At 36.2% G+C, this 26,684-nt stretch overlaps 2 protein-coding genes and 1 pseudogene across 2 annotated transcripts; all 3 read right to left on the bottom strand.

Moving 5' to 3' along the window:
* Nucleotides 1-5,281: 5,281 nt before the first annotated feature.
* On the bottom strand, nt 5,282-6,308 carry LOC146899345 (uncharacterized). The gene is made up of 2 exons (XM_085736752.1): nt 6,078-6,308; nt 5,282-5,737 (listed from the first exon to the last, which is right to left on the bottom strand). Exons 1-2 carry the CDS (start codon nt 6,306-6,308, stop codon nt 5,282-5,284), a joined length of 687 nt encoding a protein of 228 aa, XP_085592878.1.
* A 366-nt stretch (nt 6,309-6,674) lies between these two features.
* On the bottom strand, nt 6,675-9,111 carry LOC146899346 (MATH domain and coiled-coil domain-containing protein At3g58360-like). The gene is made up of 3 exons (XM_085735106.1): nt 8,677-9,111; nt 8,434-8,594; nt 6,675-7,496 (listed from the first exon to the last, which is right to left on the bottom strand). The coding sequence occupies exons 1-3, from the start codon at nt 8,790-8,792 to the stop codon at nt 6,775-6,777; spliced, it is 999 nt and encodes a 332-aa protein (XP_085591232.1). The 5' UTR covers nt 8,793-9,111; the 3' UTR covers nt 6,675-6,774.
* Nucleotides 9,112-19,419: 10,308 nt separating this feature from the next.
* Nucleotides 19,420-20,398, bottom strand: LOC146899347 (uncharacterized; annotated as a pseudogene).
* Nucleotides 20,399-26,684: the final 6,286 nt, after the last annotated feature.

The following is a 26,684-nucleotide window of genomic DNA, read 5'->3' on the forward strand; positions in this document are numbered from 1 at the left end:
TGTTCCGTCTATAACGCCCGTCCTAATTAATTAATTAATTATTTTAATGCGATTTAGAATATATTTATATATATTTATATGATTTATAAATTTAAGTGATTTACATGATTTATAGATGATTTATAGATGAATTATGTGATTTTAAGATTTATGTGAAGTATATGATTTTTGTGAGGTTATAATGATGGTGTGACTTATTTTTGACCGTGATGTGAAAAGAGCATTTTAGAGGTGTAAAGAGAAATTTATTATTAAATAAAATAAGATATGAAAATAAAATAAAAATATTAGAATTTGGACTCGTGATGTGAAAAGAGCATTTTAGAGGTGTAAAGAGAAATTAGAGTGAGGTTATAAATAGAAGGAGTTAGGTTGAGAAAGTTTTTTTTAGGCGTAACGTACGTTTTTAGAAAAAAGGGAGAAAAAGTCGTAAAGAGAGAATAACAAGAGGAGGCCGTCGATTTTCTTCAATTACCGAGGTAAGGGTGAGACTATCATTCGGTAATATTAAGTCCGTAATTCTGAATTTGCAATTAACATGTTCTAGGATTAGTTTGTGAGAATTTGCGAATTAGGGTTCTGAGAGAGAATTGATGATTAGAGTTTTCAAATATATTCGATTAAAATATATTGATTGGTGACCCATGTTTCGGTTGAATTCTTTGTTGTTGTGAAGGCCACGATTGATGACTTTATTTATACATATTTGTTTACGATGTACGCATGTGAATTTTTACTTTTATTAGTTATTGATGCCTATCTGCAAACCGATATCGAAATCTTTTTTTCATTGGTCTATTTATGCTTGGTCAGAATCCTTTATTGATGCCTATTTGTTTCTCAAACTTATCAATGCATGTTTTGATCACTTGGTTTATTTATGTGTCTTGATTGTTGACCGGAAATTGAAGAATGCTTGTTTATATGATACATGATAGTTGCTACTCACTTGTTTGTTTTTGATATAAAGGAAAATCAATTTAAATTTGAATTCTAATCACCGTAATTATTCCAATCGCTTTTGGTACCTGATTAACTACTACTTAAAAGATTTTTTTTGGCAAATGGCTTATATTGTTGAATTAGTTATTTAGGTGATTTGTTTTAGAAATTGGAAAGGATCTAAAATAATAATTTTCCTATGAGTTACCGTAAGCTATTTTGGAATATATATTAAGCTATTTTGGAATATATATTAATGTTTTAATAAGAGTAATAATAGTAAAGAGTTATAAATAATAAAAGTTTTAGATGAAGAATTGAATTGGTTAGATATCAATTGATGAGCAAGGATGATTTATTTGATTAAATGTGATTTGCGAATTATTTGATGATGTGAAATTGATGTGTTATTTGAAGATGTGTGATTTAAAGATGGGTTATATAAAGACGTGATCTTGTTATTTATGCACTATATGGGTTAATTATGATGCTTATGATGATGCGATGTTTAAGATGTTGTTGATTATCATTTGATGTTGTTGTACTATGATGCCGATATGAGATGAATTATTTATATGCCGCATATACCGCCGAGTCTTATTTAAGATGTAAATGTCGGTCTAAGTCAAAGAGTTGTAAGATGTTCATGAAGTTTCTAAGATGTAAGATTGAGTCCATTGCATACTCATTAAAGTTGGGGGCTTTAGGCCCGGCAGCCTTTGTGCTCATTAAAGTTGGGGGCTTTAGGCCCGGCAGCCTTTGTGCTCATTAAAATTGGGGGCTTTAGGCCCGGCAGCCCTTGTGCTCATTAAAGTTGGGGGCTTTAGGCCCGGCAGCCTTTGTGCTCACATGTCGAGAGCCTAATTGCGCTCATTTACGTTGCTGAATGGTACCACATGCATTTGCATATCAAGAAGTTTCACGATGGTTTAAAGTTGTTACGTTGTTAAGTTGATAAGAGTTGCATTGTCAAGTTGAGTCGTGTTGTCTAGTCAAGTGTTAAGTTGAACATGATATTTAATGATGATGATATATGATGATGGTATTTGATTATGAAATGATAATATGCTAAATGATAAATGTTTGATATGTTAATAATGTTTTATGTTGCTAAATGCATTTTAATGAATTACATGCTTAATTTATTGGATCGTGAAATCTCACCCCTTCGCTTGAAAATGTTGCCCTTCGTATGGGTAACTTGCGGGTAATAAAGACTAGAAGTGTTTGTGAGTGTACTCCTCACTTTGTGTCTAGGTGCTCGATACGTAACGGGATGTGACTTGCTTTCATATCTATTCCTTACGTGTCTTTTATGAACCCTTTTTATGATTGAGTATTGAACTATTTTATGAGATTTTTGATAAGGCACTGCGTGCCAAGACTTAGTATGCTTTGAATTATTTTCCGCCTGCATGGTTTTAGAAGTTGATGTTGAATTTGAGAGATAATTATTATTATCCATTTCATGATTTTTTTTCAAGAAGTATGTGACACTCTGTCATGATTTAAAATACTCGATTTATGATGAAATTTTTATGTTGGGAAAACGGGGTGTTACACCGTCGAGCATTGTGTCAAATAGAGATCCAAGGTTTGCTTCTAGATTTTGGAAGAGTTTGCAAGAGGCTTTGGGTTCTAAGTTGAGGTTGAGTTCGGCGTTTCATCCGCATGACAGATGGACAATCGGAAAGAACAATTCGGTCGTTATCTCTATGAAGAAATGCATGTTGACATCTAGTTGTTGTAAATGCCAGTTTTGAATAGAAGCAATAGCTAGAAGAGTTCTAACTGTAGTGAGTTTAGCAACAAGAGAGAAAGTGTCAAAAAATCCAGGTCCCTCAATTTGATTGTAGCCTTTAGCTACCAATCGGGCTTTGTACCTTTCAATAGAGCACTGCCTTATGTTTCACTCTATATACCCATTTACTACCAATTGGCAACACATTAGGTGGTAAACCCACAATGGACTAGGTACCATTAGCAATCAAAGTCTTTAATTCATCATTCATAGCCTTTAACCAATGTTCAGATCGACATGCTTCCTTATAGGTTTTGGGCTCGTACTTTGAGTAATTGAAATGGAAAAGACTCTATGTGATGGAGAAAGATGGTCAAAAGAGTGAAAATTAGTAATAGGATAAGAAATACCTGAATTGACTGATTTTGATGATGAAATGGAAGAGTTATTGCGGATGTAATCTTTCAAATAGTTGGGGGCAGATTTGACTCTAGTAGGCTTATGTATAACAGTAATGGAGGAAGAGGAGGGACAACCATTGAAGTGGAAGAGGGTTGTTCATTGATGGAATTTGAAATGTGAGGGTGTGAAGGGTCGACACAGTTTCGAAGAAGAAGAAGAAGTATCCATAACAGGTCAATATCATACTCTTGAGCTATATGTGTATGATATTCCCATGAAACATTTGAAGGATTGTTTTATAAGGAAAAATACACTCATGGTGTGTAACATTTCTAGAAACAAAAATCTCTTTGGATTGAGTGTCTAGAAGAATGACCCCATTCATACCACTTTTATAGCCAAGAAAAACACACTTTCTTGCTCTAGAAGCAAGTTTGATTCTATTTGCCCGAAGAGTTGATGCATAAGCTAAAGAGCCAAAAACTTTCGTTGATGCAAATCAGCATTTTGGTTACGTAATAGAAAATAAGGTGTTTGATTATTTAAAATGGGGCTGGGAACCCTATTCATGATAAAGACTACATGAACTGCAGCATATGACCAAAAAGTTTTATGTAAATGAGATTGAAAAAGAAGTGCTCTAGTGATGTTTAAAATGTCTTGATGTTTTCTTTCCACCCTTGCATTTTGTTGAGGTGTTTCAACACAGCTAGTTTGATGCAAAATACCTTCAGAGGCATAAAATTGAGGCATATTGAATTCAGGTCCATTATCACTTCGACAATTTTAACATGACAGTCATGTTGATTTTCAATTAAAGTGATGAAATCTATGACATGTAGTCTAGTTTCACCTTTTGATTTCATTAAAGTTATCCAACTATATCTACTAAAATCATCAACAGCTTAAAAAATATGAATGACTCGTGAATAGAAGAAATTGAAATAGGACCCCAAATGTCAAAATGTATCAATTCAAAGGGCTTTTCAGCTTTATTACAACTTTCAGAAAGGGTAATTTCCTATGTTTAGCAAAGTGACACACATCACGGGTTGCTTTAGAATCTACATGAACAAAAGGAAACAAAGATTGTAAAGACTTCATTCTAGAAAATGAAAGGTAACCTAGTCTAAAATGCCAAAGGGAACTATCTCGGTAAAGGAACAAAGCTAGGAATAGTCTTGCTTGCAGAACAAGTCAGCTTATTTGAAAGATTCAAGTAGTATAACTCCTCTCTTTTATCACCAGAACCAATCATCTTCTTGGTTTTCTTGTCCCGAATAAAACACTCGGAAACCATTAAAACTCACAATGCAATTTAAGAAATTTGTTAATTTTGGCACGAAATGAGATTAAAGTGAAAATCGGGGACATAAAGAACATCTTGAATGATAAAATCATCAAAGAATATAATGGTTCCAGATTGGTTAGCCATAGTTAAATGTCCCGTAGGTAATTTTATATGAGTAGGAATGATTTCATTGTAAGAATGAAACCATTTCGCATTTCCACAAATGTGATCACTAGCACCGAATCAATGATCCAAGAACTTAGAGTAAAATTGTGACAAGTTAAAGAAGAACGAAACTTGTACCTTGCTGTCGGTTGGTGAATGACCAAGAGACATGGAAGAAGAAACCTGATTAGAAGCATGTGCGGTTTTTAAACCTTGATTAAGAGATGAATTCGAAGTAAAGACATTAACTTCTCATATTTCTCATGTGTAATAGGCTGGAGCGGTAGTTTGTGATAACCACATGATGAAGGCTTCTAATCATTAGCAACATCCTCCTTTGCAATATGATTAGCGGATGAAGAAGAACCAAAAGTCTTTTGCGGATGAGGTGGAACTCCATGTTTCTTCCAACAAGTTTCCACGGTGTGATTACTTCTACCACGTAAAGTACACACACGTACACCATTTTTGGAATTGGTTCCTTGAAATTGTGATTTTCCGTAAGAGTTTCCCTTGTACTTTACGGAATCGGCATAGTTAATCAAAACCGAATCTTCACTAGGTGAAGTAAAATTTCCTTGTCTTTCATGTTGCAAAACCATAGATTTTTTTTTGTTCATGGTGGGTAATGGATCCATTAACAAAATCGAGACTTAACCATAGCAAAATTCTCATTCAAACCGGTAAGAAACCTTATTGCATAAAGCAGAGTATGGTTTTGTCTAGCATTATGCATGAATTCACAAGAACAACGGATTCTCGCACACACAATTTGGTACAGGCATATAGATCTCAAGCTCCTCCCACAAAATCTTCAACTCGAGTAAAAGGCGATTCTGAGTTTTGGATTCTTGTTGTAAAGCATAGATTTCTTGCATGAGTTTAGAAATTCTTACCAAAACACCTTGAGAAAATCTTTCCTTCGGATCGTTCCAAACATCGCATGCGTTTTCCATGAAAATTATGGATTGTGCAATTGAGGGAGACACGGAATTCACGATCCATGAATGGACTAGATTGTTGCAATGATTCCAAGGTCGAAACAGAGGATCAAAATCATCGGTGATAGGTTCAATTGTGCCATCAACAAATTCATACTTCATTTTGCCTCCTAACGCTCTTCGCATTGAACGAGCCCAGAGTGATAATTCGAACCGTCCAAAACCGGAGAAATAGCGACAGAGGAAGGTCCATCGCTGGGATGAACAAAGAAAACACTAGATTGATCGGTGAGAACATCATTATTACGAGGCGCCATTGATGGAGCTTGAGAAAGCTTGAGGAAGAAGGATCAAAGGGCTCTAGATACCATGTTGAGTAACTAGAATATTGAAGAGAAAGAGAGAAAACTAGAGAAAGAAAATGGAATAAAGTGTAGAATTTTCATAGAATGAAAGTTTGTTACAATGATCTCTTATATAGGTTGTTATTGCATGTACACTGTATACTAATGTGTACCAAATTTCCTCTAATACATTGTAGCCTAACATCCCTATAATCAAGGAAGTTAGTTATTCCTAGTAACTAACTCTGAACCAGTGTAAAGTTTATGTAGCTTGTGGCACAAGCAACTGAGGTGCATTGTGTTCCTGCTGCTGATCTTCCAATAGTGAATCTTCTATCTTCTTTGTATTGTGTTTCAACAGGATGATGAGAACATACTTCCTCTATTTGTCCTACACTACTGAAATCCACGAGTTCTCCAATTGAGGGTGAGAACAACTCTCTATATTTGGGTTTTGAACTTCTGGTTTTGGATTTCTCCATTGTTTTATGGGTTTATAGAATATGGAATAGCCCTTTTAACTGTAATTACCATTGATGTATTTTACCTAACTATCGTGATTGAAATTTATGGAATGTGGCATATTGTTGTAGTTGGAAGAATAGAGGCAAAATGTTCGATTTCAAAAAGTATTTCCTCAGATTTCCTTAAGCATCTGTGTATTTATTGCAGAGAAGCATGTTTCTGTTATGTCCTGATTTCTATGCTCCAAAAAAAACTACATAAAATGTATCTTCAATATTGATCTTGAAGTTGATTATGGAATATGTGAGTGAATACTCGTAATGACTATGGAAATATATCTTCTAAACAAAAAGTTAACAAAGGAAATAAAGAGTGGCTGTTAATTTGGCAAAATATATATTTTCATACAATATTTGTTAAGAATTCAAGACATTAAAAACCATCCATATTCCATATCCACACGCACATTCAGTTATAATAAGTTTATGTGTTCACAAATCCTAGTTCAGCATCCAAATCTATCTCTTCAAAATCTTCTGCCTCCAACAAGTCTCTTGCTGCATCAAGATTTATCTCTACAGTAGCAGTCTTTGCCATTAGCCTTTCCAATTCTAACTCTAGAGCTACCACATTATCCCTTAGTTTTTCCGCCTCCTTCAATTTCTCCAAATAACTGTTCTTTTCCAAAGCAGATTGAACACAAGGCTCTAACCAAGTCAAATTGAAATTAAATGGTTGAAGTTCCTCCCAAATTTTTTGAAGATTCTTACAAGATAAGTCATTCATATCTCTCACCTTTCTTGTCTTAAGGAAATAAAGAACTCTGCCCAAAGCGGTCAACGCCCATTCCCTAAACCTGCGAGTTCTTTTCTCCTGACACAAAATAAGCGAAGGGTGTTGAGAACATACTTCCTCTAGTAATGGAATAAAGGCCTTCTCTATTTGTCCTACACCCTTGAAATCCAAAGTCTCGACCACATTTTGGCGTTGGCCTTCTTCTAGTTCAGGCTCTGGCCTTGTTGAAGCAGTTAAGTTAGCTGGTTGAATGATTGCTTTCTCATGTGTTGATTTACAAACATAAACTTCAACACCAACAATACAAGCATCCTTCACAATAAACCCTCTTTCAGGATCAAGAAGCTCAGATAACGTCATGAATCCGAAACCCAAATAATCCTTACTTGCATTGAACTCAAAGTTAGATTCTGGAAAATTCAGGTATCAAGAAGTGTCAATTTAGTTGGAAGAATGAAAGCACCAACTCTATGAAATTACTAACAAACAAAATTTCAGTCAAATATTATTCTCTAAACAAACAGCAAAAGAGACGGATTGGAAAACTTTTTATTCATCCAAATTCTTATTTTTCATTTATGATTTTGTTGAGCGCAAAACATGGTGAAAAAGTTGAGAAAAAAATGTGTTGAACCTTGAGACTGAGAAATAAAAAGAGATTGATCTTGAATTGATTTGTATTTGTTCTATGTTACAAAGGTACAGGTACGTCAATAAAATAATAAGTTTTGTTATAGAATATAACATGAAAAAGTTAAATTCTTCAATTCCCAACAAAAAAATCACATTAGAAGTTTAAAAAGTCGGAATTTAGAGTTGGTTACAACAACAAAGAAACTCAAATGCACAAATAACATTGTATTATCATATCGAAAGCCACAAATTTCACACACAATACAATCATGAGCAAAAATGGAGTACCACAAGTACCATACGCGTACCCAGTACGGGTGTGTACCCGGTACATGTACTTCACCGTTTTACAACCCATGCTTCAGAGGTATAGTTAAAGTCAAAGATTAATTAATCTTGAAACAAGAGACAGTGAACTAAGAGTTTCCAACTCTTTCTAATATTGGGAAAGAAAAAAATCTTTCAAATAATATTTTAATTTTCCATTATTAGTATAACTTTTTTTGGTTATTTGGTTAAAATAAGTTTAGGTTCAGAGTTCACTAGGTCAAAAATCAAGACTCAGGTCTCTCAATGCGAACAAGAAATACTTGTAGATCACTGAACCCGCAATCTTACTGTGACTCATAGTAAATAGTGACCGACTAATCTAAAATAACTTAGGCTAGTTGTACTCTAATATTCAAAACATGTAGAGAAGAAGAAAAATAAAACCTTTTGTAAGTGTCTTGCTGGCATCAACTTGATTGAATACAAGGAACTTAAGTTTGACATCTCTACTCCATCCCTGAAACATATTAGCAGTGTACACAGCATACAAATAAATTGATAAGTAGTCTTCTACTCCTGTCCCCCATTGATACAGACAAATCATCCTAAAGCAAAGTCAAAACACAAAATGTAAACAATAGTTTCGTATCATATGAGGGAATTCATTCATTCATTCAAATATCATACCATGGATAGCCGCCAAGGATGAAAGGCTCAGAGTATATATTCCTAATCTTATTCAAGTGAGAGAAGTTCTCAATCTTCCATGTGAACTTCTCATCGCTCGATTCTTGACTCTCCATATTCCTGCAAACTGATCTATTTCAAAAAACACAAAAGGAGATGAGTATCAATTGAAAATTGCTTTTTTGACAATGAATACTTCCTATTAACACAAGTAAATGACGCTTTTAACAACCGCTGGTATAAGCGCCGGTAGTTAACAACCGCTGGCTTTCAGCGGCGGTTAACTACCGTTATGTTCGTGATATATTCAAGGCGTAGCCATAATCCAGACACTCACTCCATCATCACCATCACCATTTTTTCTCTCAAAATTTCACTCTCTCTCTAAAAAAACTCTACCAAATCATCCAAAATTTCTTCCACTAAATCACAAGTAAGTTATCACTTATGCTATTGTCATACATTTTAGTTAGTATATGTGTTTATATGTTTATAATTTTAGTTGTTGTTTAATTATTAAATTTTGAATATTTGTTTTTAATATAGTTATGTTGTAGATCTGAAATGCTATTAACATATATTATGAATACTGTTATAATGAAGTTATATTGCTTAAATTTATAATTTTTTTTCGAATTTTATAAATTTTTTAGGGTTTGTTTAGGATTTTTAGGGTTTATGTCAAATTTTCACTACAAGTGTTTGAATGAGTTTTTCATTGATTGTGTTTAATTTCTAATTGTGTAGATTTGAAGCAATGGCCGGGTAGATCGACGTTCATGCGTAATTCAACGGCGGAGAACCTCGTGAGGTTGAAGGTTCGGTGTCTTGATGTAACGTTAAGAGGGTCTCAAGGATCAATTGAATGAATTCAACCAAAAAGTCAACCCCGAGACACAAGGAGGGTGGAATACGTCCGGTATAAACGTCCGACGCTCGACGAGGGAGGGTATCATTCACTTGGGTGGAGTTAAAGAATGACGAAAACGTGACGAGCATGTTTTGGGAGCACAAAGATGTTCCGGTGGATCGATATACGGGTGACGTTGCCGAGATCAACCGAAGATATCATCAACAGCTTGATTCCACCGTAAGATCGTCATTAGTTAGGGTAAGGTGCATTCCAACTACAACATTTGTCTCACCTTCGAAATGGGGTAATTCAAACTTGTCAAACGACCAGACTCAAGCATTTCGCTCGACATTCATGGTTTTCCTTTGAAAAGATTAAATTCTTGTTAGGCTAGTTTAGATGAAGGTATTAGGTGTCAAGGAATGGACCTCATTTCGTTGGCACTTGGTTACCATCATCTAAAGCAAGCCTAACAAAAATTTATTCTTTTCAAAGGAAAGCATGAATATCGAGCGAAATGTTTGAGTCTTGTTGTTTGGCAAGTTTGAATTTACCCCATTTCGCAGGTAAGACAATTGTTGTAGTTGGAATGCACATTCCAACTACAACAATTGTCTTACACGGATGGGGCAATTCAAACTTGTTAATCGGCATGACTCCAACATTCAATGAGCATCTTGAACGATGGTATTCAAGTGTCAAGGAATGGACCTCATTTTGTTGGCACTTGAATACCATCATTCGAGATGTTGATCGTATGCTCGAGTCCCGCGCTTAGCAAGTTTGAATTTGCCCCACTCAGTGGTAAGATAATTGTTGCAAATGGAAGGTACGGAATTATATTTGGAAACAATCATGTAAAAGTGAGTTGTAATGTAATAATTATCTTATTTATTCACTTTTCGATATGATTTGAAGATACGAAATTTGAATTCACGTTAGATTTAATTAGTTTTTATTCGAATACGGTATTTTAATTAGTTGGATTCACGTTAGATTTAATTAGTTTTTATTCGAATACGGAATTTTAATTAGTTGGATTCACGTTAGATTTAATTAATTTTAATTAGTTGTATTTCATATAAATAAATGCAAATAAAAACTAAAATAAAGGAACACAAGTAATATATATAAAATCACATTTTATTAATAGGCTTAATTGCACTTTTGCCCCCTATATTTTGCCAATTGTGCGATTTTGCACCCCATTGTTTCAAACGAGCGATTTTGCACCCCAAAAAATCATAAAAATATTCAGCTTTTTTGCAAAAAATTTAAAAAATCGAAAAAAATTTAAAAAATCAGAAAATATAATCATATTTTTTTAAAAAATTCTGGAATTTAATTTTCAAAATACAAAAAGTAAATTTTCAAAATTTTAAAAAAGGTCAAATTTTTTAAAAAAATTATGGAAAAAAATTTAATTTTAAAAATCTGGATACAAATTTTAAAAAAATGTCGCATTTTTTTAAAGTTTACTTTTTTTGTATCCAGATTTTTAAAAGGTCAAATTTTTTTCCAAATTTACAAATATACAAAATTTACTTTTTGAAAATTTACAAATTTTAAATTTAATTTTTAATAATCCAGATTTTTTTGAATTTTAAAAATTAAATTTTAAAAAATATGACCTTTTTTTAAAATTTGTATCCAGATTTTTAAAAATTAAATTTTTTTTTCCAAAATTTTTTTAAAAAAATATGTATCCAGATTTTTAAAGATTAAATTTTTTTCCAGAATTTTTTAAAAAAATCGACCTTTTTTTAAAAATCTGGATATATGATTTTTTTTCGATTTTAAAAACAATTACTATATTTTCTCGATTTTTTTTTTCTAATTTTATAAAATTTTTGGAAAAAAACTGAATATTTTTATGATTTTTTGGGGTGCAAAATCAGAAAGGGGGAAAACTATGGGGTGCAAAATCGCTCGTTTGCAACAATGGGGTGCAAAATCGCACAATTGGCAAAATATAGGGTGCAAAATCGCTCGTTTGAAACAATGGGGTGCAAAATCGCACAATTGACAAAATATAGGGGGCAAAAGTGCAATTAAGCCTTATTAATATAATAACACATTTCACTACAAGAAATCTTGCATTTTGCCGGGGGCGGAAGCCCCGGCAAAATGCGTAAAGCCCTGGCAAAAGGATGTTTGCCGGGAGTTTTGCCAGGAGCGTAATACCCGGCAAATACGCTCATCGCAAATTGTCACCGCCAGGGGTTTAGCTCTGGCAAATGCGCTCTGGCACAAGCCCCGGCTCAACCCCGGCAAATTGTGTACGCATGATTGCGGGCTTTTCGACGTTGTGCGGGCTTTTGCACCGCGTCGGCATCACATCACTCATTTTCAAACCATGCCAAGAACAATGCCGTGGGTTAACCCCTGGCAAAATGCAAACGATTTTTAAAAAAAAACATTTTTTATTTGTTTAAAAAATCAAAATATTAAAATTTAATAATTAAAATAATTTTAAAAAACGTTTTAAAAATGTTTTTTAATTAGATAGATATTTCTTTTAAGGAATGATTATTAGATAGATAGTAGGCATTTTTATTCCTAAAAAAAGTAGGCATTTTTATGGCCCAAAATTAATACAATACATTGATAAAAATTGATAAGAAACATATACATTCTAAACAACTAGTTCGTCTACCCCGCGTAAAAACACAACTCAAAAATATAAAATACCCACAAATTAGTTGCCAAACAATACAATTGGTTTAATGTGATTTTGTGATAAATGGAGTTCACCGTCAATAAGTCTCAAGCACTTGGTGAAAAAGAAAGTTGTGTCAAACCACATCCTTGGTGTAAATGGAGCCAAAAAGGCCAAAGCACTAGTTTATGTCTCACGATTCACTTGGAGAAAATCAAGACACAAAGAAAAATTATCAAAAATCAAACTTGATTACTATTCATATTTATCAAACCACATCAACATGCCATGAGAAGGCATAAACACACTACATCATAACATTGTGTAATAGAAATATACAAGAAACAATTGTTAACGAACATAAGACAATCTCTTGAATCCTATTTCCCTATGTACATCAAAAAATTAGATTTTGAAAAATAATGCAATCTATTAGAAGAGGTCATCAAACTAGAAATGATTTCCTAGACTACCACTCTTCACAGTGCGGTGTGAATACAACTAAATCATATGATATATTGACGCAACAATCCAAGTTAAATTCAGCTCACACATGCATATTTTTTCTAAACCCCTTAACTATAAAACATTCACAAAAACCCTCAATTAAATCAATAACTACAAAGCTCATAAATCAATAACTATCATTTTTTTTCGCTCAAAAAAAATTAAAAAAATTGATTTGGGAATATAGAGACTAAAAAACTAAATTAAAATTTGAATGGAAAAGTGATAGAACTCGAAATCAACACATCACATAGTAATTAGGTCAAAATCTGAGAGAAACAACATAATCAATGGATTTACGGAAAATGAAAGAATCATTGAAATGAAATAGAGTTGAAGTAAAGAAAGTACCGTTGTGAATATTCAGCTTAAGGACAATGATTTAGGACAAAGGGGTGAGCCTCGGACTCGGTGTGAAGAAGAACGGGACTACACGAGAGAAGATAAGAGAGAGGGTGGTGGTTGGGGTTATTGAAACCTCATGGATCCTGAAAATAAATTGGTGGTTCTTTGCAAGGAAGAAAAGAGGAATTTAATGGTGGTTTTATTTTTGTGTGGGATGGTCAAAGTTGACGAAAACTTAGAGAGAAGGTAGCTAATGGTTGTGGGTATGGAGGAGAGAAAGAAGAAGCTTTCTTTGTTAGTATTTTGTTTTCACGTGAAAGAAGAAAGAGAAAAAGGAATTGGCCTTGTAAGTGTTTCTTATTTCACTTATAATAATAATAAAATAATAATAATTATTATATCCTTTCTCACTTGTCGGATCTGAACCGGCTTTTGTCACAATAGAAACGGCTTTTACAAGTTGCCGGGGGCATTCCCTCACTTTTCTCTGGCTAATTAGCCGGGAGTTTTCCTGGCATTGCTCCTGGCAAATTTGCCAAGAGTTCTTGCTCTGGCATAGTTCCCTAGCAAATTGCATGATTTCTTGTAGTGTTTACAATGGGGTAAAACTAAATCTGCTTTGTCGTACATTTATTCCTTAATAGGTGGAGTCATCTTCGTCGTACATTTATTGACCGAGGATGAGCCCGAGAAATACCGGACTCACTTTAGTGAGTACATTAAGAAAGGAATCGAGGTACATTGTAACACCCATACCGGACGTATCTAGAAAGTCCGGCACGTGCGTTAATATTAGTACCGGATACATTAAAATATACAACAATTAAAGCTTCGAATGAATAATATTTACAACAAGTTACGTTCGTATAAATAATAATACATCACAACTCATTCATACATAAAATTACATCCTTGATATCCATAACGTCCCGCAACTTTACGAACGAACCCTTGAAGTAATATCCATCCGGCTCCGAACATGCATAAACATCCCGCTTATCTCGAAACAAATAAGGATTGGGATGAGACATAATGTCTCGTTGAGTTCCCCTAAATCCTAGGCTATAGGCAACCTCAAGGGGAAACCTACGGTCACCACGTGTCTACATTACAACCCTCGACGGTTGATTATACGTGTGTGGGGACTTGCATACTTAGACGGTAGTGCATACTAGAGCCGTCATAGTTTTATCTTAACTTGTTATAGGCTTCACTTCCTATACGTGTCATGGCGGTCGAGGGGAAGTCTAAAACCGCATTGCCAAGAATACACTCTATGTACCAAGGCCTAAACATAACATATCATGACACGACTCTAAACCGGACGATTAGGGAAAACCTAAGATCGTCAATGGTATCATGTTCTTTACTTGCTCTAATCCATGCCTTGTACTTATCATGTAGCATCTAGTGCTCTTGTTCTATAACATAACGTGCATGGAATCATTCTTACATAATCATACATGGACTCTTCACGAGCAAAAAACATCATCATACATATATACATACTCATAACATACATGTCGTACATAAGTTCATTTATTATGTTAGCGTTGAACAAACATTATCATCTTGGTTCATTTTACGGAAAGTCCCGGGTGGAGTAACCCCGAGATCAATCCCATACATGACCGATGTACGTACATCGGACTCCCTCGTTGTCGTGCGATCCCCTTGCGGGAGCCTTCCCCGTTCCCATCATGAGAACCTCTTGAATCCATACCTTCATGGATTACAAGAGACACGAACACCTACATTCTTACTTACTCGGTGACATGCGGGTCCCTTACGGCTTGAATCGTTCTCATAAAAATCATGCTTTCATTGATCATCATTTAGGACCTTGGTTTGAGGGGTTTACTTCGTTAAAAGATACCACAGAGAAAACCGCGTCGCGAATCCCCACGCCGCCCGAAGCGAGTAAAACAATGGGATTTCTCCCTGTCTTACTCGCCTAGGCGAGTAGATTTGCCGGGGAGGCGAGTGGTAACTCGCCGTGGCGAGTTGGAGGCGAGTAAGGACCCCCTTTCGGAGTTCTAGCTCGCCGTGGCGAGTAATAGCTCGCCGTGGCGAGTTAGGACATTCAGAACACTTAAAAATGGTATTTTGACCCAAAAACCTTAAACCAAGTGTCTCTATGTGTGTTGGAACATATTTGATCATTGGAAACTTATAAAACATTCATTTGGCAAGTATAAACATGTTATGCATGCATAGCAAGAAAAGGGGCAACTATCATAATACATAATCCTAGACTTTTCATAGTTTTCATAATAAACTAATCATGGCATAAACATAATCCCATAGGGTGGGAAATCTATCTATGGAACTCACCTAATTACAATCTTGAAGCAACTCCAAGCTCCAAGCTCAAACATGCCCAAAACCTTAGTTTTGCTCCCTTTGCTTCCTTGCTCATACCATTCAAACCTATCATCCTTTTCTTGCAAACCAATGCACCATTTCAAGCTCAAAACCATACTTCAACATTACCCTCAAAACACATATTCAAAACATCATGTCAAAAGGAATTCTTGGTGAGGAAGGACAAAGATATTAACCCAATCAACCTTAACATTCTTACCTTGATCATGTAGAAACCATTCCTTGTACCCATTTAGAATCCATCTTCACCACAACCAAACCCTAGTTTTCCAATCACTTCTTCAAGAGGAGAAAATAGAAGAAGTCAAACACAATCCATTCTTCCGTAAGCTTAAATAATCATGAAAGAACAAGTTTGGAAGCTTACCATGATCTCATCTCATAAGAAACAAGGAGAAGAGAGAGCATAATCCAAACCCTAGAACATGTAAATCCTTTCCCAAGAGTATCCAAACTTTGTAGAGGTTGGAGCTAAACCATTCTTGATAAAACTTTATGCATAACCCATCAATCTAACCACTACCAATCCAACCCTAACTCTTGATTTTCTTCTTGAGAATAGAAGTAGAGAAATCAACAAAGTACAAGCTTCCCCTTACCTTGAAAGATCATGAAGAAACATGACATAGAAGCTTGCCATGAAAGATGAAGGTTTGGAAGACTTGGTGGTGGTGAGAAGAAGAAGAATGGCGTGAGGGAAGAAGAGAGAAGGAAGAGAGAAGTTGCTTCCCAATTTAGAAAGAGAAAGAAATGAGAGAAATGAGATATTTTTGCCCAAAAATCATTTAAATATCCATTCCACGCGAATTTACCATTTTACCCTTGGCTCAAGCGTGTTAAAAACGACTCGATACTTTTCTGTAAAAAGTCGACATGTCATAAAATATTTCCAATAACTTACTTTTCATGAATTAAATTCATCGACACGGTCAACGGGTAATATACCGATACCGTCAAAGGGATATTACACAGATGGCCTTGAGGAGCTTTACAAGAAGGTTCATGCCGCAATTCGTGATGTTCCTCACATTTGCACTCTTGTTGTTTAATAATACATTTAACTACCGCTTGGGTTAAAACAAAGGAAAAAAACCACAAACCACAAACCCTAAACCCTATATCTTGGGATAAAACCAGTTCAAGAGGCTTATTTCAATGAAAGGCGAATGATGACAAACAAAATTTTGTAGAAGAAAGAGTAAAGAGGAGAGAATGATAGGAAATGAGAGTAAGGAGGGAGAGAATGTGAGGAAATGTGAGAATGTGAGGGTTTTTATAGGGTAAAAATGTAGAAAAAATAGGTTGAATGTTGAAAAAAAGGTTGAATGAATGATGGAAAAAAGAGGTTGAATGATGGAAAAAGAGGTTGAATGTAGAAAAAATAGGTTGAATGTTGAAAGAAAATAGGTTGAATGTGGAAAAAATATATGTGTTGAATGAATGAAGAAAAAGAAGTTGAATGGTGAAAAGGACGGTGCATCCTAGAACGCACGTAGCGGCGATTCTCGCGCGCCCTATTTTTTTCCAATTTTACCTTCGGGACATTCCGTATTATATATTCCGGATTGCACCAAAGGTGCACGTAACCGAAACAGATTTGCATGTCATTGTGGTTTTTATCATTTTTTTTCAATAAATCATTATATATGTTTGTATAAAAAGACAATTAACTTAAATATTATATCAAAAAATGATTATATATATATATATATAGAGTCGGGATCCGTTGACACCAGGTGTCAACGGATTCGTTGACACCAAATCCCAACCGTTCATTTAAATTGATCTAAAGGTTCACATTTATTCATTTACAAACCTCACATGATCTCCCGTTCCTTGATTGTACAATGACTAATCCTCTCTCTGGTATCTTTTATTGCCGAAATCAGTGGCCATATCCTTCTCCATCCTATGATGATCACTTCCTCAATCACAATGCAGATTCTTTGACTTTGATTGTGTGGTACAGTACAAAAAACTAGTTTATCAATTAAGATTCAATTGGTGTCAACGAATTTATTTTTATTTAGAAACACTTGTTCTTTATTATTGTAAAGACGTGTGTTCCAGGATAGTAACCAATTAACCATTAACATGAAATTGTATATGTTGTCTATGGAGTTTGTGGAAAAAAGCTTTCTTTTATTATCAGATATAATTGTTTTAAAAACTAATCCTATCAAAGATGAGGTTTGTTTTTTTTAGAAACATATTATATATACAATCAATCTTTGGTCTGTCCTGTTGCCTTCCACAAAGCAATAGAACTATTTAGGGCACATAAATTGGGGGAAAATGAAAATTGGGTAAAAGAAAAAAATCAAATACCAACTTATAGTGAGAAAACAAACAGGGATAATTGAATTGAAGCTTGATTTCATAACAAAATTTTCACGCAAGACTATCGTCAATTTATTCATGGAGGAAGAGCACCAACCTCGACAATGAACAAGAGAGAGCAAAAGCATATACAAAATTATCAGTTTTAACCCAGATCGACGAGAAGATTCGGTAAGCTTATTATGGTAATTGGGTTTTCCAATTGTGGATGATGATAATCGTATACACGACAGAAAAAGTGAGTTGGTTTAAAAACTATTATGACCATTTGATCAAATAAATTAGACGGATAAGATTTGGTGTTAACGAATCCATTGACACCTGATGTCAACGGATCCTGTCTCATATATATATATATATATATATCATTATACCAAAAAAGAGTTGAATTTATATCATTACACATTTCACCTAATGATATACATTTCAACTAAACTAATGATATATATCTAATTTATGACGCCGAAAGATCAATGGGACTATCATCCACTTCAACCTTCACACCGGGAGCGGGACCAGCACCAACCCTCTCATCGGGATCAAGATTTTCAACAATGTACAATTCTTCATCATCTTCTATGACCGCTACACTCGCCGCCCTACTTAGCTCATTATAATCGCCATCCGGCCGACATATCTATCGTGTCGTGTCTACATCCTCTCGATGGTATTGTCTCCATAGAGCGGAAATGGGAGGAATCGTACAACCATCCTTCAATTTCAATGCCATAAAATGGTTGTCATTCACATGTGTCGACAGATCAACGGATCGATAGTTGGCGGCGGCGGTGGACCACATAGAGGGAAAAAGGTTTTTGATTTCCCAATGGACAACATAACAATCGTTTGGCTGAATTTACGTGCGATGAGGAACCCCATATCCGGCATTGTCATCCATTTATCCGATGGTGCATTGCCAATACCAGCGTAGGATAGAGCGTCTAAGACCTCGTTATACCGCCTATCATCATTAATCATCCTCCGATAGCGGTCATTTTCTACACCGATAAGCTCTTTTTAAAGGTTGTACCCTGACTAATATGTGATCATCAACAGTCAAGTTACGTAGGACCGCAATCGCTCGGAACCCACAATGGCCATCACCGGTACATCCGTAACCTTTTCAATAAAGCCATGCATCCAAATTGGGATTTGGTCTTTGTGTGGTATATGGACTTCAGCGGGTGTTGGCTTCAATTGCGGATTTTTTGGAATTGGATTAGGAGGAGTAGGAGACATGTTGCTTTTCCGTGCTCTCTTTTTATTCGTCCCCGTTTGACCGTGTCTGTGAACCCTCGTGTTTCTTGCTCCCGGGAGTCAACAATCTCCCATAGGGAAGGGGACCGCCTTGTCGATCGAATGCTTTGCTTATCTTTCTTTGGAGCTCCTTTGGTGGTGACCTTATTTGGCGGTGGACGCATGAGGTGGTTTCCGGTAAAACAAATTGTCGGAATTGTTCTTTCAAATGCACCTTCATGTTGTAATCGGCGTCCTTGAACCGGGCCTACAATGTGTAAAAAACTATCATTATTGTTGTTGATGGAAAATAGTCGAAACATGCATTCTCGTTACCACTACCGATGCGGTTCGGATTTTATTTTCCGAACCAAATAAGGTAATCTGGATTATAAAATCCGAAACTACCCGATACACCCTATGCATGAGCCTTAAATGCACTTGATGGACCGCCTATACCGTAAATAGCATTATAAACGTGTTTGATGGTAGTTGAAGTGGTACGGTTCCTCTTCTTTAAGTTGGTAAGCATTTGCCTCGGAGGAACGTTTGATTCCACCATCTCTTCAAGGTGAACACGTTCATTTGGGTTTAGACGACCGGCGGTTTTATGACCTTTCAACACATCTGTCATGCCATGGTTGTGTTTACCATCACCAACTTTGAGGCTCCAATCACCACCGATACAAGTAACCTCTCACCGAAACGGACACTCGCATTTAACCGAACCGGCTATTTCGCGCCGACTCTTTCTCTTGTACTCGATGCATGAACATCCCCTTTCATATATCAAAGTAACAAATGTGTTTCTTCCATTGCCACCGTTATCGCATTTACCAATAACGGTCGAAAACCCAAGCTTCCTAGATTTCTCTCGAACCTACTCCAACAAATCATTGCGTTTTGCAAACTTGTGTTTGGTGGTAAAATGTTCTCGCCGGTCAATACAAACAACAACAACTGGAGGTGGTACAACGGGAGGAATAGGAGGATGAGCATCCTCTACTTTCGGGGGTGGTGGTGGGGATTCTCGGATTTGGCATTTCCTAATCATGCGCATCTTCAAGTAAAATAAGCGGCAACACAACAGAGGTTCATTCCGAGGTAGATCATCATTTGGGGGATCAACGGGAACAACCATGACAGAAACAAGGTGAAGCGAGTTAGAAAATGAACACAGCTTCGCACCGGTACAGTCCGGAATACGAAATTCGGAACGCATGAATGCAGTCCGGATTTCAAAATTCGAAAAAGTACTGCGAAGATCATACAACGTGATCAAATGTTAATCGCCTAAAAATCGACTAGGGAAAGGTTTATATACACATTACCTTTGCATTGAGACGAAAATGATGATGTTAACCCCCCTTGATAGCCGCATTGCCGCTCCAAACCATATTTTCGCCCTAAATGGAGTGTTTTTTAGAGGTGTAGGGAGTGTTTGTGATAAAGGTGGTCTGCATCGGCTATGTTCAGGAGAACTATATATAACCTAGTTGTCCGGATTACGTTTTCCGGAAAAAAACGACTATTTTTCCGCTCGGTTTAAATACGGGGCGTGCAGATTTTCTTCTCCGAATACAACCAATGTGCCCGGATTATGTTTTCCGGATTGTATTTCACCCCGACCAAACCCAAGTTTCGCAAGTCCCATGAGGTGGTGATTTCGAAATTCTTTCGGATTATATGATTCGCATATTGTCCGGATTATATAGTCCGGATAAAGGGTATTTTGGTCAAAAATAAGGCACGTGAGAAGGTAATAGGGTGGAAAAAGTAAATCTCTTTTTATTTTTGAGTGTTTCTTTTCCGACCTTCATTTGATGTCATAATAAAACTTGGGTTAAATAGATTTTTTGGTTTCCTATATATTACCAAAAAAAAAAAAAGATTTTTGATCTCTATGCCTTTTCGTTTTAATCCTTCTAAAAAAAATTATTTGATTTTTAGTTTCTATAAAATTTTCAATCACCATTTTTTATTCCTATTTTTAACTCAACCCTTTGAATTTTTTTAATGAAATTGTGTAGAAATGTGTAGAATATTGTAAAAATCTCTTAAAAAAAAATTAGAATTTTTTAACAAACCATGAATTAAATATGAATTTTTAACAAAAAAAAAATCATATTTAATTCATGTTTTGTTAAACAATCTAATTTTTTGAAGAGATTCTTATAATATTATAGTTTTTTTTGTTTTTTTTTAAATATGAATTCTAAGTTTACTTAAAAGGAGGGTGATGTAAGATTTTTCCTACATGTCATATAACTATGTACACGTGAGTATATATAGGATCGTTTCCACTGGGAGTTACGTTAATCATAAGCATTTTCACAATAGTTCACGTTAAGGGTTTGGATATAATTTGTTTGTTTGTAACACTATATCCATAGATGACACTAAAGTAAAAACGAGAGGGGATCGAACTATTTCGCTTGCGGTATAAGATAACGAGCAAGCATAACAAAGAAGAATCTCTCGATCGATTAATGTACTCTAGCTTTATAACCAATATTATTACAATCATTTCTACAATATCCTTCGTGTCCAAAGCGACATCGTTATTTCCAAGTTAGCGTTTAAACATTCGTGTCCAAATTCCTTAAACGATAACAAAGTCGATCGGATAAGTTAATCGACCGTGTCCAGCCCGATTAAGTATCCGAAAGCATTAAAATCTTGATTAAAAGTAATTATCAAAGGTTTACAAACTTGTCAAGAGTGATATAACATAAGATAGATTGTTATTCTAGTTCTAGATTCAAGAGTTTGTGTCCAAATCATCTTGAATCTCTTTGAAAGCATTAAAAGCAAGAATAACAACAATATTGAATCATTAAGCTAGAACCTTATATATTAAAAGATCAAAAGATTACATAATAGCTTGATTGTTACCTCAATACTACAAAGAAGGTGATAGTTACACATAGACATGTAAACTAATGCAAGGAATGAAGGAAAGATGAAGATTCCATGCCAAGATCCTTGATGTCTCAATGAATCTAGGGTTGAATCTACTCCTTAATCACTTGCTTTGTGTTTCTCTCTATGAAATAGCTCTAACCTCTCTCTAGAAATGTATAAAATGTTTCAATGGAATAGTGAATAGTCCTAGAGAGAGGGAAAACATGTATTTAAATGGGCTAAAAACGTGTAATCTCGCTTAAGCGAGATACATCTCGCTTAAGCGAGAAGCCAAAATATCTAGCCATGGCCAATAAAATATTGCCACGTAGCCCCGATCCTTGATGTGTTGCATCTCGCGTAAGCGAGTTGGAAGCGAGCCGAAGCGAGTGATCCTCGGAGAAATCTCGCGTAAGCGAGTTATAACTCGCATAAGCGAGGTTGCTTCAAACTTAAACTCGCCTTTGAATCCTCGCTTGAGCGATTTGGAAGCGAGATGCTCAATCAAGCTTCCTGAGAAATCTCGCGTAAGCGAGATTCTAAAATTGCACAAGCGACCCGGAAGCGAGTTGTAAGCGAATGTTGAGCTGCTCCTCGGAGGAATCTCGCTTAAGCGAGATGACCTCGCGTAAGCGAGATTTGCTTGGTTCACACACTTGAGTTTTGGTCCTTGCTTGTCATTTCCTGCATAAATTGGGTAGAATTAGGCATATAAAGCATAAATGGTATAATTACAACAATTGATTGCTTTTCCGTAGATAACTTGCATAACAAGTCACTAAAAATGCCTCTTTTTCCACATGAAATATATTACTTTTGAGCACTTATCAAACTCTCCCCAACTTAGCTTTTTGTTTGTCCTCAAACAAAAGAATCAAAAGGAAACTCACAAGGCTTTGGACACCTAACACACTTCTTTAAAAGTAAATACAATACTATGATAACAATAAGTGAGGTAATGAACACACATCCAACAATCATGCTAACATCCTATTTAAGTTAGGTGTTCATCCAAATATCGTCTCAAAAAGCATAAAAGCATGGATCAAAAGGTCTTGCAAGGGTTATAACTTGGCCGGGCCACAAAAGAAATGTCATATGTGGGGCAATTGATCGAAAGCCTATCAAAGAGGAACATTCCTTGTATTACAGCTTGAAATTCAATAACTTCCCTACCAATAATTACAACCTTTGATGATTAACAATCAAACCAATAACCTTGACAACTTATTCTATTTTTGATTTTTCTTTCTTTTTCTTCTTTTTCTTTTCTTTTCTTTTCTTTTTCAAATGTACAACTTTTTCTTTGATTCAATGTTGTCAGTTATTTTACAACTTCACCGTAACTTGACATATAATGCCTCCTTTTTCTCCCCAACTTGAATACAACATAACTCTAATTGAATGTTCCCCTATCCCGAGGCAAGGGACAAAGTACAAAAAGGTTAAAGGTTCAACAAAGTAAAATTATCAAAGTCCTATAAGATTCAACCATGAACTGGATTTTTGAAAAATTTGGGCAAATTCAACAAGCATTGTGCTTATGAATATTGACAGTTCATGTTTGAGGACTTGATTCATTTGGCTCAGTTGGGGTATCGTATACTCACTCTTCTTACAGTAGGCTTTATGTGGTCAAGTAGGTTACTCTCAATTCAAAAAGTGCCTTTATCCTTTCCATGCTTTCAAACAAGTTCAAAATAATTATCGTATTTAACATAACTAAAACAAGTTAGACGGTGATTATCGGTCTCCGCATATATACAACAGATTGAAGCTACCTCACATTTAGGTTAAGCACTAAGTGGTTCAAAATTATTTATGTTTATGAAAAGAATTAAATGAGATACATTTTGTGCAAAGTACAAGTTTCAAATTCATAGTAAGACCTAGAACAACAGAAACCAATACCTTGGCTTTGCGCTTTCTCACAATTCATATCATTATCACTCACCTGCTTTTGCTCAATAATTGGCTCCATGGAGCACTCTAAACTTTGATGTTCATGAGCAATTTTTCTTTTAACGAAACACAAGCAAGATTAACCAAAAATTTCATCCAAAGCAATAAGTTAAAAACCAAACAACAAGCTAAGCTATTTAACCCAAAACGAAATTAAAATTAAACCAAAATATTGAACACCCAAAACCGTGCTCAAAAAGTATAAGTTCAAAAGCGATAAATTGTTCCAAAGATAAAAAAATAAAAACATAAACTAAAGAGTCAAAGCAAAAGTCAAAGCACTAAGCATCACTAAAAACATCAAGAAATACGGTCGGTGTGCCGCATCATCATCCATATCATCCCGAGATAAATGGACACCGGCTGTCCTCTCGGATCATGAGCACCATGCAACCAGCGGGGCCCCTCTCCCCGGGTACGAGCTGGTCCCCGCTCCACCGCCCCCTCCCCGGGTAAATTGGCTCGTCCCCGTGCCATATGCAAGAGTCATAGTACCGTGCCGGAGTGAACATGAAACACCCGGGGTCCATGTGAGAATCATAAAGATGAGAATAGATGCCCCGGTTGCCGCGGAAGATAGCACCTGCTCGATCCATTATGTGATTATCTCTCAACTCTTGCCTCAAAGCTCTATTCGCGCATTCTCGCTCACGCCGAGTCATCCAAGCCCGCAAAGAAGCAAAATCAAAAGTGCCGGCTGCCGAGGTGGTGGCATAGTCGATGAGGATCATCATGCTCTGGAAAGTCCTCGAGGTGGGGGTACATCCTCAGTGGGGGTACTTGAGAAGAAGAAGCGGCACCCTTAGATAGTGCTCTAGAAATGTAACTCCGAATGTACTTGTCATCAATGGGAGATACCAGCTCTTCCGAAAAGGCTCGGTGACCGGTACATCGATGGTGCCTAAGTAAACCCATAATAAAGCCCGGAAAAGCGAGTCCGGTCTCGGGTCCTCGCTACACCACCGAGAGCTACATGCTTCGGCTCTCTTGAAATAATTGCGGCCACATCCACCGCCCTTCCTTTGCAAATATGCCGGATCGAGGAGGCATCACTTTCTTTGGAGTTGTGGTGACATGGCTTTTTGGCCGTACATTATGAACCAAGAACTTAAATATAATCCCGGCTTTTGGCCTCATGTCGGTGAAAGTCGCCAAATTGCGGTTACCCGCTTTGGACTCGGTGTAAGTCCTTCCCGGTAGCAAAATTTCCTCTCTATCTTACCAAGATTCCAATCGACAGCACTGTTCTCTTTCCCCATAAGGACACAAGGCAGGTGTGTCGGGTCATCGGACTCGGGTAAAGTGTAAGGTTTGCCTAGGTAATCATTAATAGCATCCCTATCGAAGCGGATGGTTTTTCCTCTCACCATGGTGGTATAGGAAAATGCAGCTTGCATTTCCTTAGCTTCACAATCCGGTAAGGCATTTGCATAAAACTCACACGAAGGTCCAGGTTGATTTTGGGGTATGGGCTAAGGAGTTTCTCCCACTTTCTCTCGCAAAGATGGCTGCAATGTCCGCATACTCACCCTCGTGGTTAATCCGGAAAATTTTATCATGCCAGTTTTCTCTTTTTTTAGCTCGAGAAACTCCGGCATAGGTTTTGTTGGAAGTGTAAATGGTACGGTCCGTGTTTCTAGGTAAGGGTGCGGGACGATTTACCACACACGATGAGGAAGCAAGTGGTTTTTCGTTTCTTGGTCGGTTGATTTTTGGGTGCCATCCGCAAAACAACCAAGAAAACCATATACAAGATAGAACAATAATCAGCACATGTATGGAATCAAAAAGGTTAAGGCGGATAGACTTTAAAAACAGGTACGAACAATCTCGCTTGTGGCTCGCTTAAGCGAGTTGCAAGCGAGATATTTCCAGAATTTCATTTGAAGATTCGCTTGCGCGAGATTTTTGCTCAAGAACCTCGTCTTGCGGAGATTTGTCCGTACTGCAAAAGTTGACCCATTTCCGTATAACACAACCAAAACCAAAATAATTTCAACAGAATTCAACCTCAATCCTCTTCTAATCAAACCAATTCATGAAAAGGAACCAAAATCAAGACTTGTGTTCACATTCAATCAAAACCCTTATTTTTCAAAGATTTCAAAATGGGTTAAAATATTCAAAATTGAATGTTGAAAGAAATCAGTAATAATTTTGATTCATTTGCATTGTTATGAACCTAAGGAAACAGTCTTCAAACACACCAAAGTCACTAACCCTAACCCTAGTCAATTCTACACATGTTCAAGAACATGAAGTTTTTTTAAAATAAAAACAGAGTAAAGGCATGGATTCAAACCCGTTAATGATGATGAATGCTGCAAGTACAAGATGAATATGATGAAGTGTGTGAGTGCTTGACTAGAAAATGATTTGGGTTTGATTTGGTTGGACTTGGAATGTTGTAGAAGAAGTTTTAGGGTTTGTGTGTGTTTGAAAGAAAAGTATGTGTGTTTTGTGCCTTGGAACCGAAAAAGCGAAGTGGGGTGGTTGGGTGTGGTTAAGAGGAGTTATGGCATTGATGTTGGGAACCGTTATAACTCCATCTCGCTTACGCGAGTTCAATGTCGTAACCAAAATTCAAAAATTAAACCAATCTCGCTTAAGCGAGATGCACTTCGCTTGCGCGAGATTTCCACAGATTTCAAACAAAATTTTGCTGCTTGCTTTGGCTAGACAATGCTCATGATCTAAGTCCTATATGCAATTAAACATAAAAATACTTACAAAACTGGGTGTGCCTCCCAAAGAAGAGCTTGTTTTACGTCATGAGCTCGACGCATTTAACTTGTAGAAATCATGGTTCGCCTAGTG

The sequence above is a fragment of the Medicago sativa genome, chromosome 8 (assembly GCF_051527215.1).
Source record: "Medicago sativa cultivar Bolivia chromosome 8, Bolivia_mono, whole genome shotgun sequence".
Taxonomy (NCBI): domain Eukaryota; kingdom Viridiplantae; phylum Streptophyta; class Magnoliopsida; order Fabales; family Fabaceae; genus Medicago; species Medicago sativa.

What these genes read in the sequence shown, in the direction of transcription:
- LOC146899345 (XM_085736752.1), bottom strand. Translation starts at nt 6,308, where the DNA reads ATGGAGAAATCCAAAACCAGAAGTTCAAAACCCAAATATAGAGAGTTG. An exon ending in GCTACATAAACTTTACACTG is followed by an intron (nt 5,738 to 6,077) that starts GTTCAGAGTTAG and finishes TGTTCATCCCAG; the next exon opens with CGATGGACCTTCCTCTGTCG.
- LOC146899346 (XM_085735106.1), bottom strand. Translation starts at nt 8,792, where the DNA reads ATGGAGAGTCAAGAATCGAGCGATGAGAAGTTCACATGGAAGATTGAG. An exon ending in ATCCTTGGCGGCTATCCATG is followed by an intron (nt 8,595 to 8,676) that starts GTATGATATTTG and finishes ACTTTGCTTTAG; the next exon opens with GATGATTTGTCTGTATCAAT. An exon ending in CAGCAAGACACTTACAAAAG is followed by an intron (nt 7,497 to 8,433) that starts GTTTTATTTTTC and finishes TGAATTTTCCAG; the next exon opens with AATCTAACTTTGAGTTCAAT.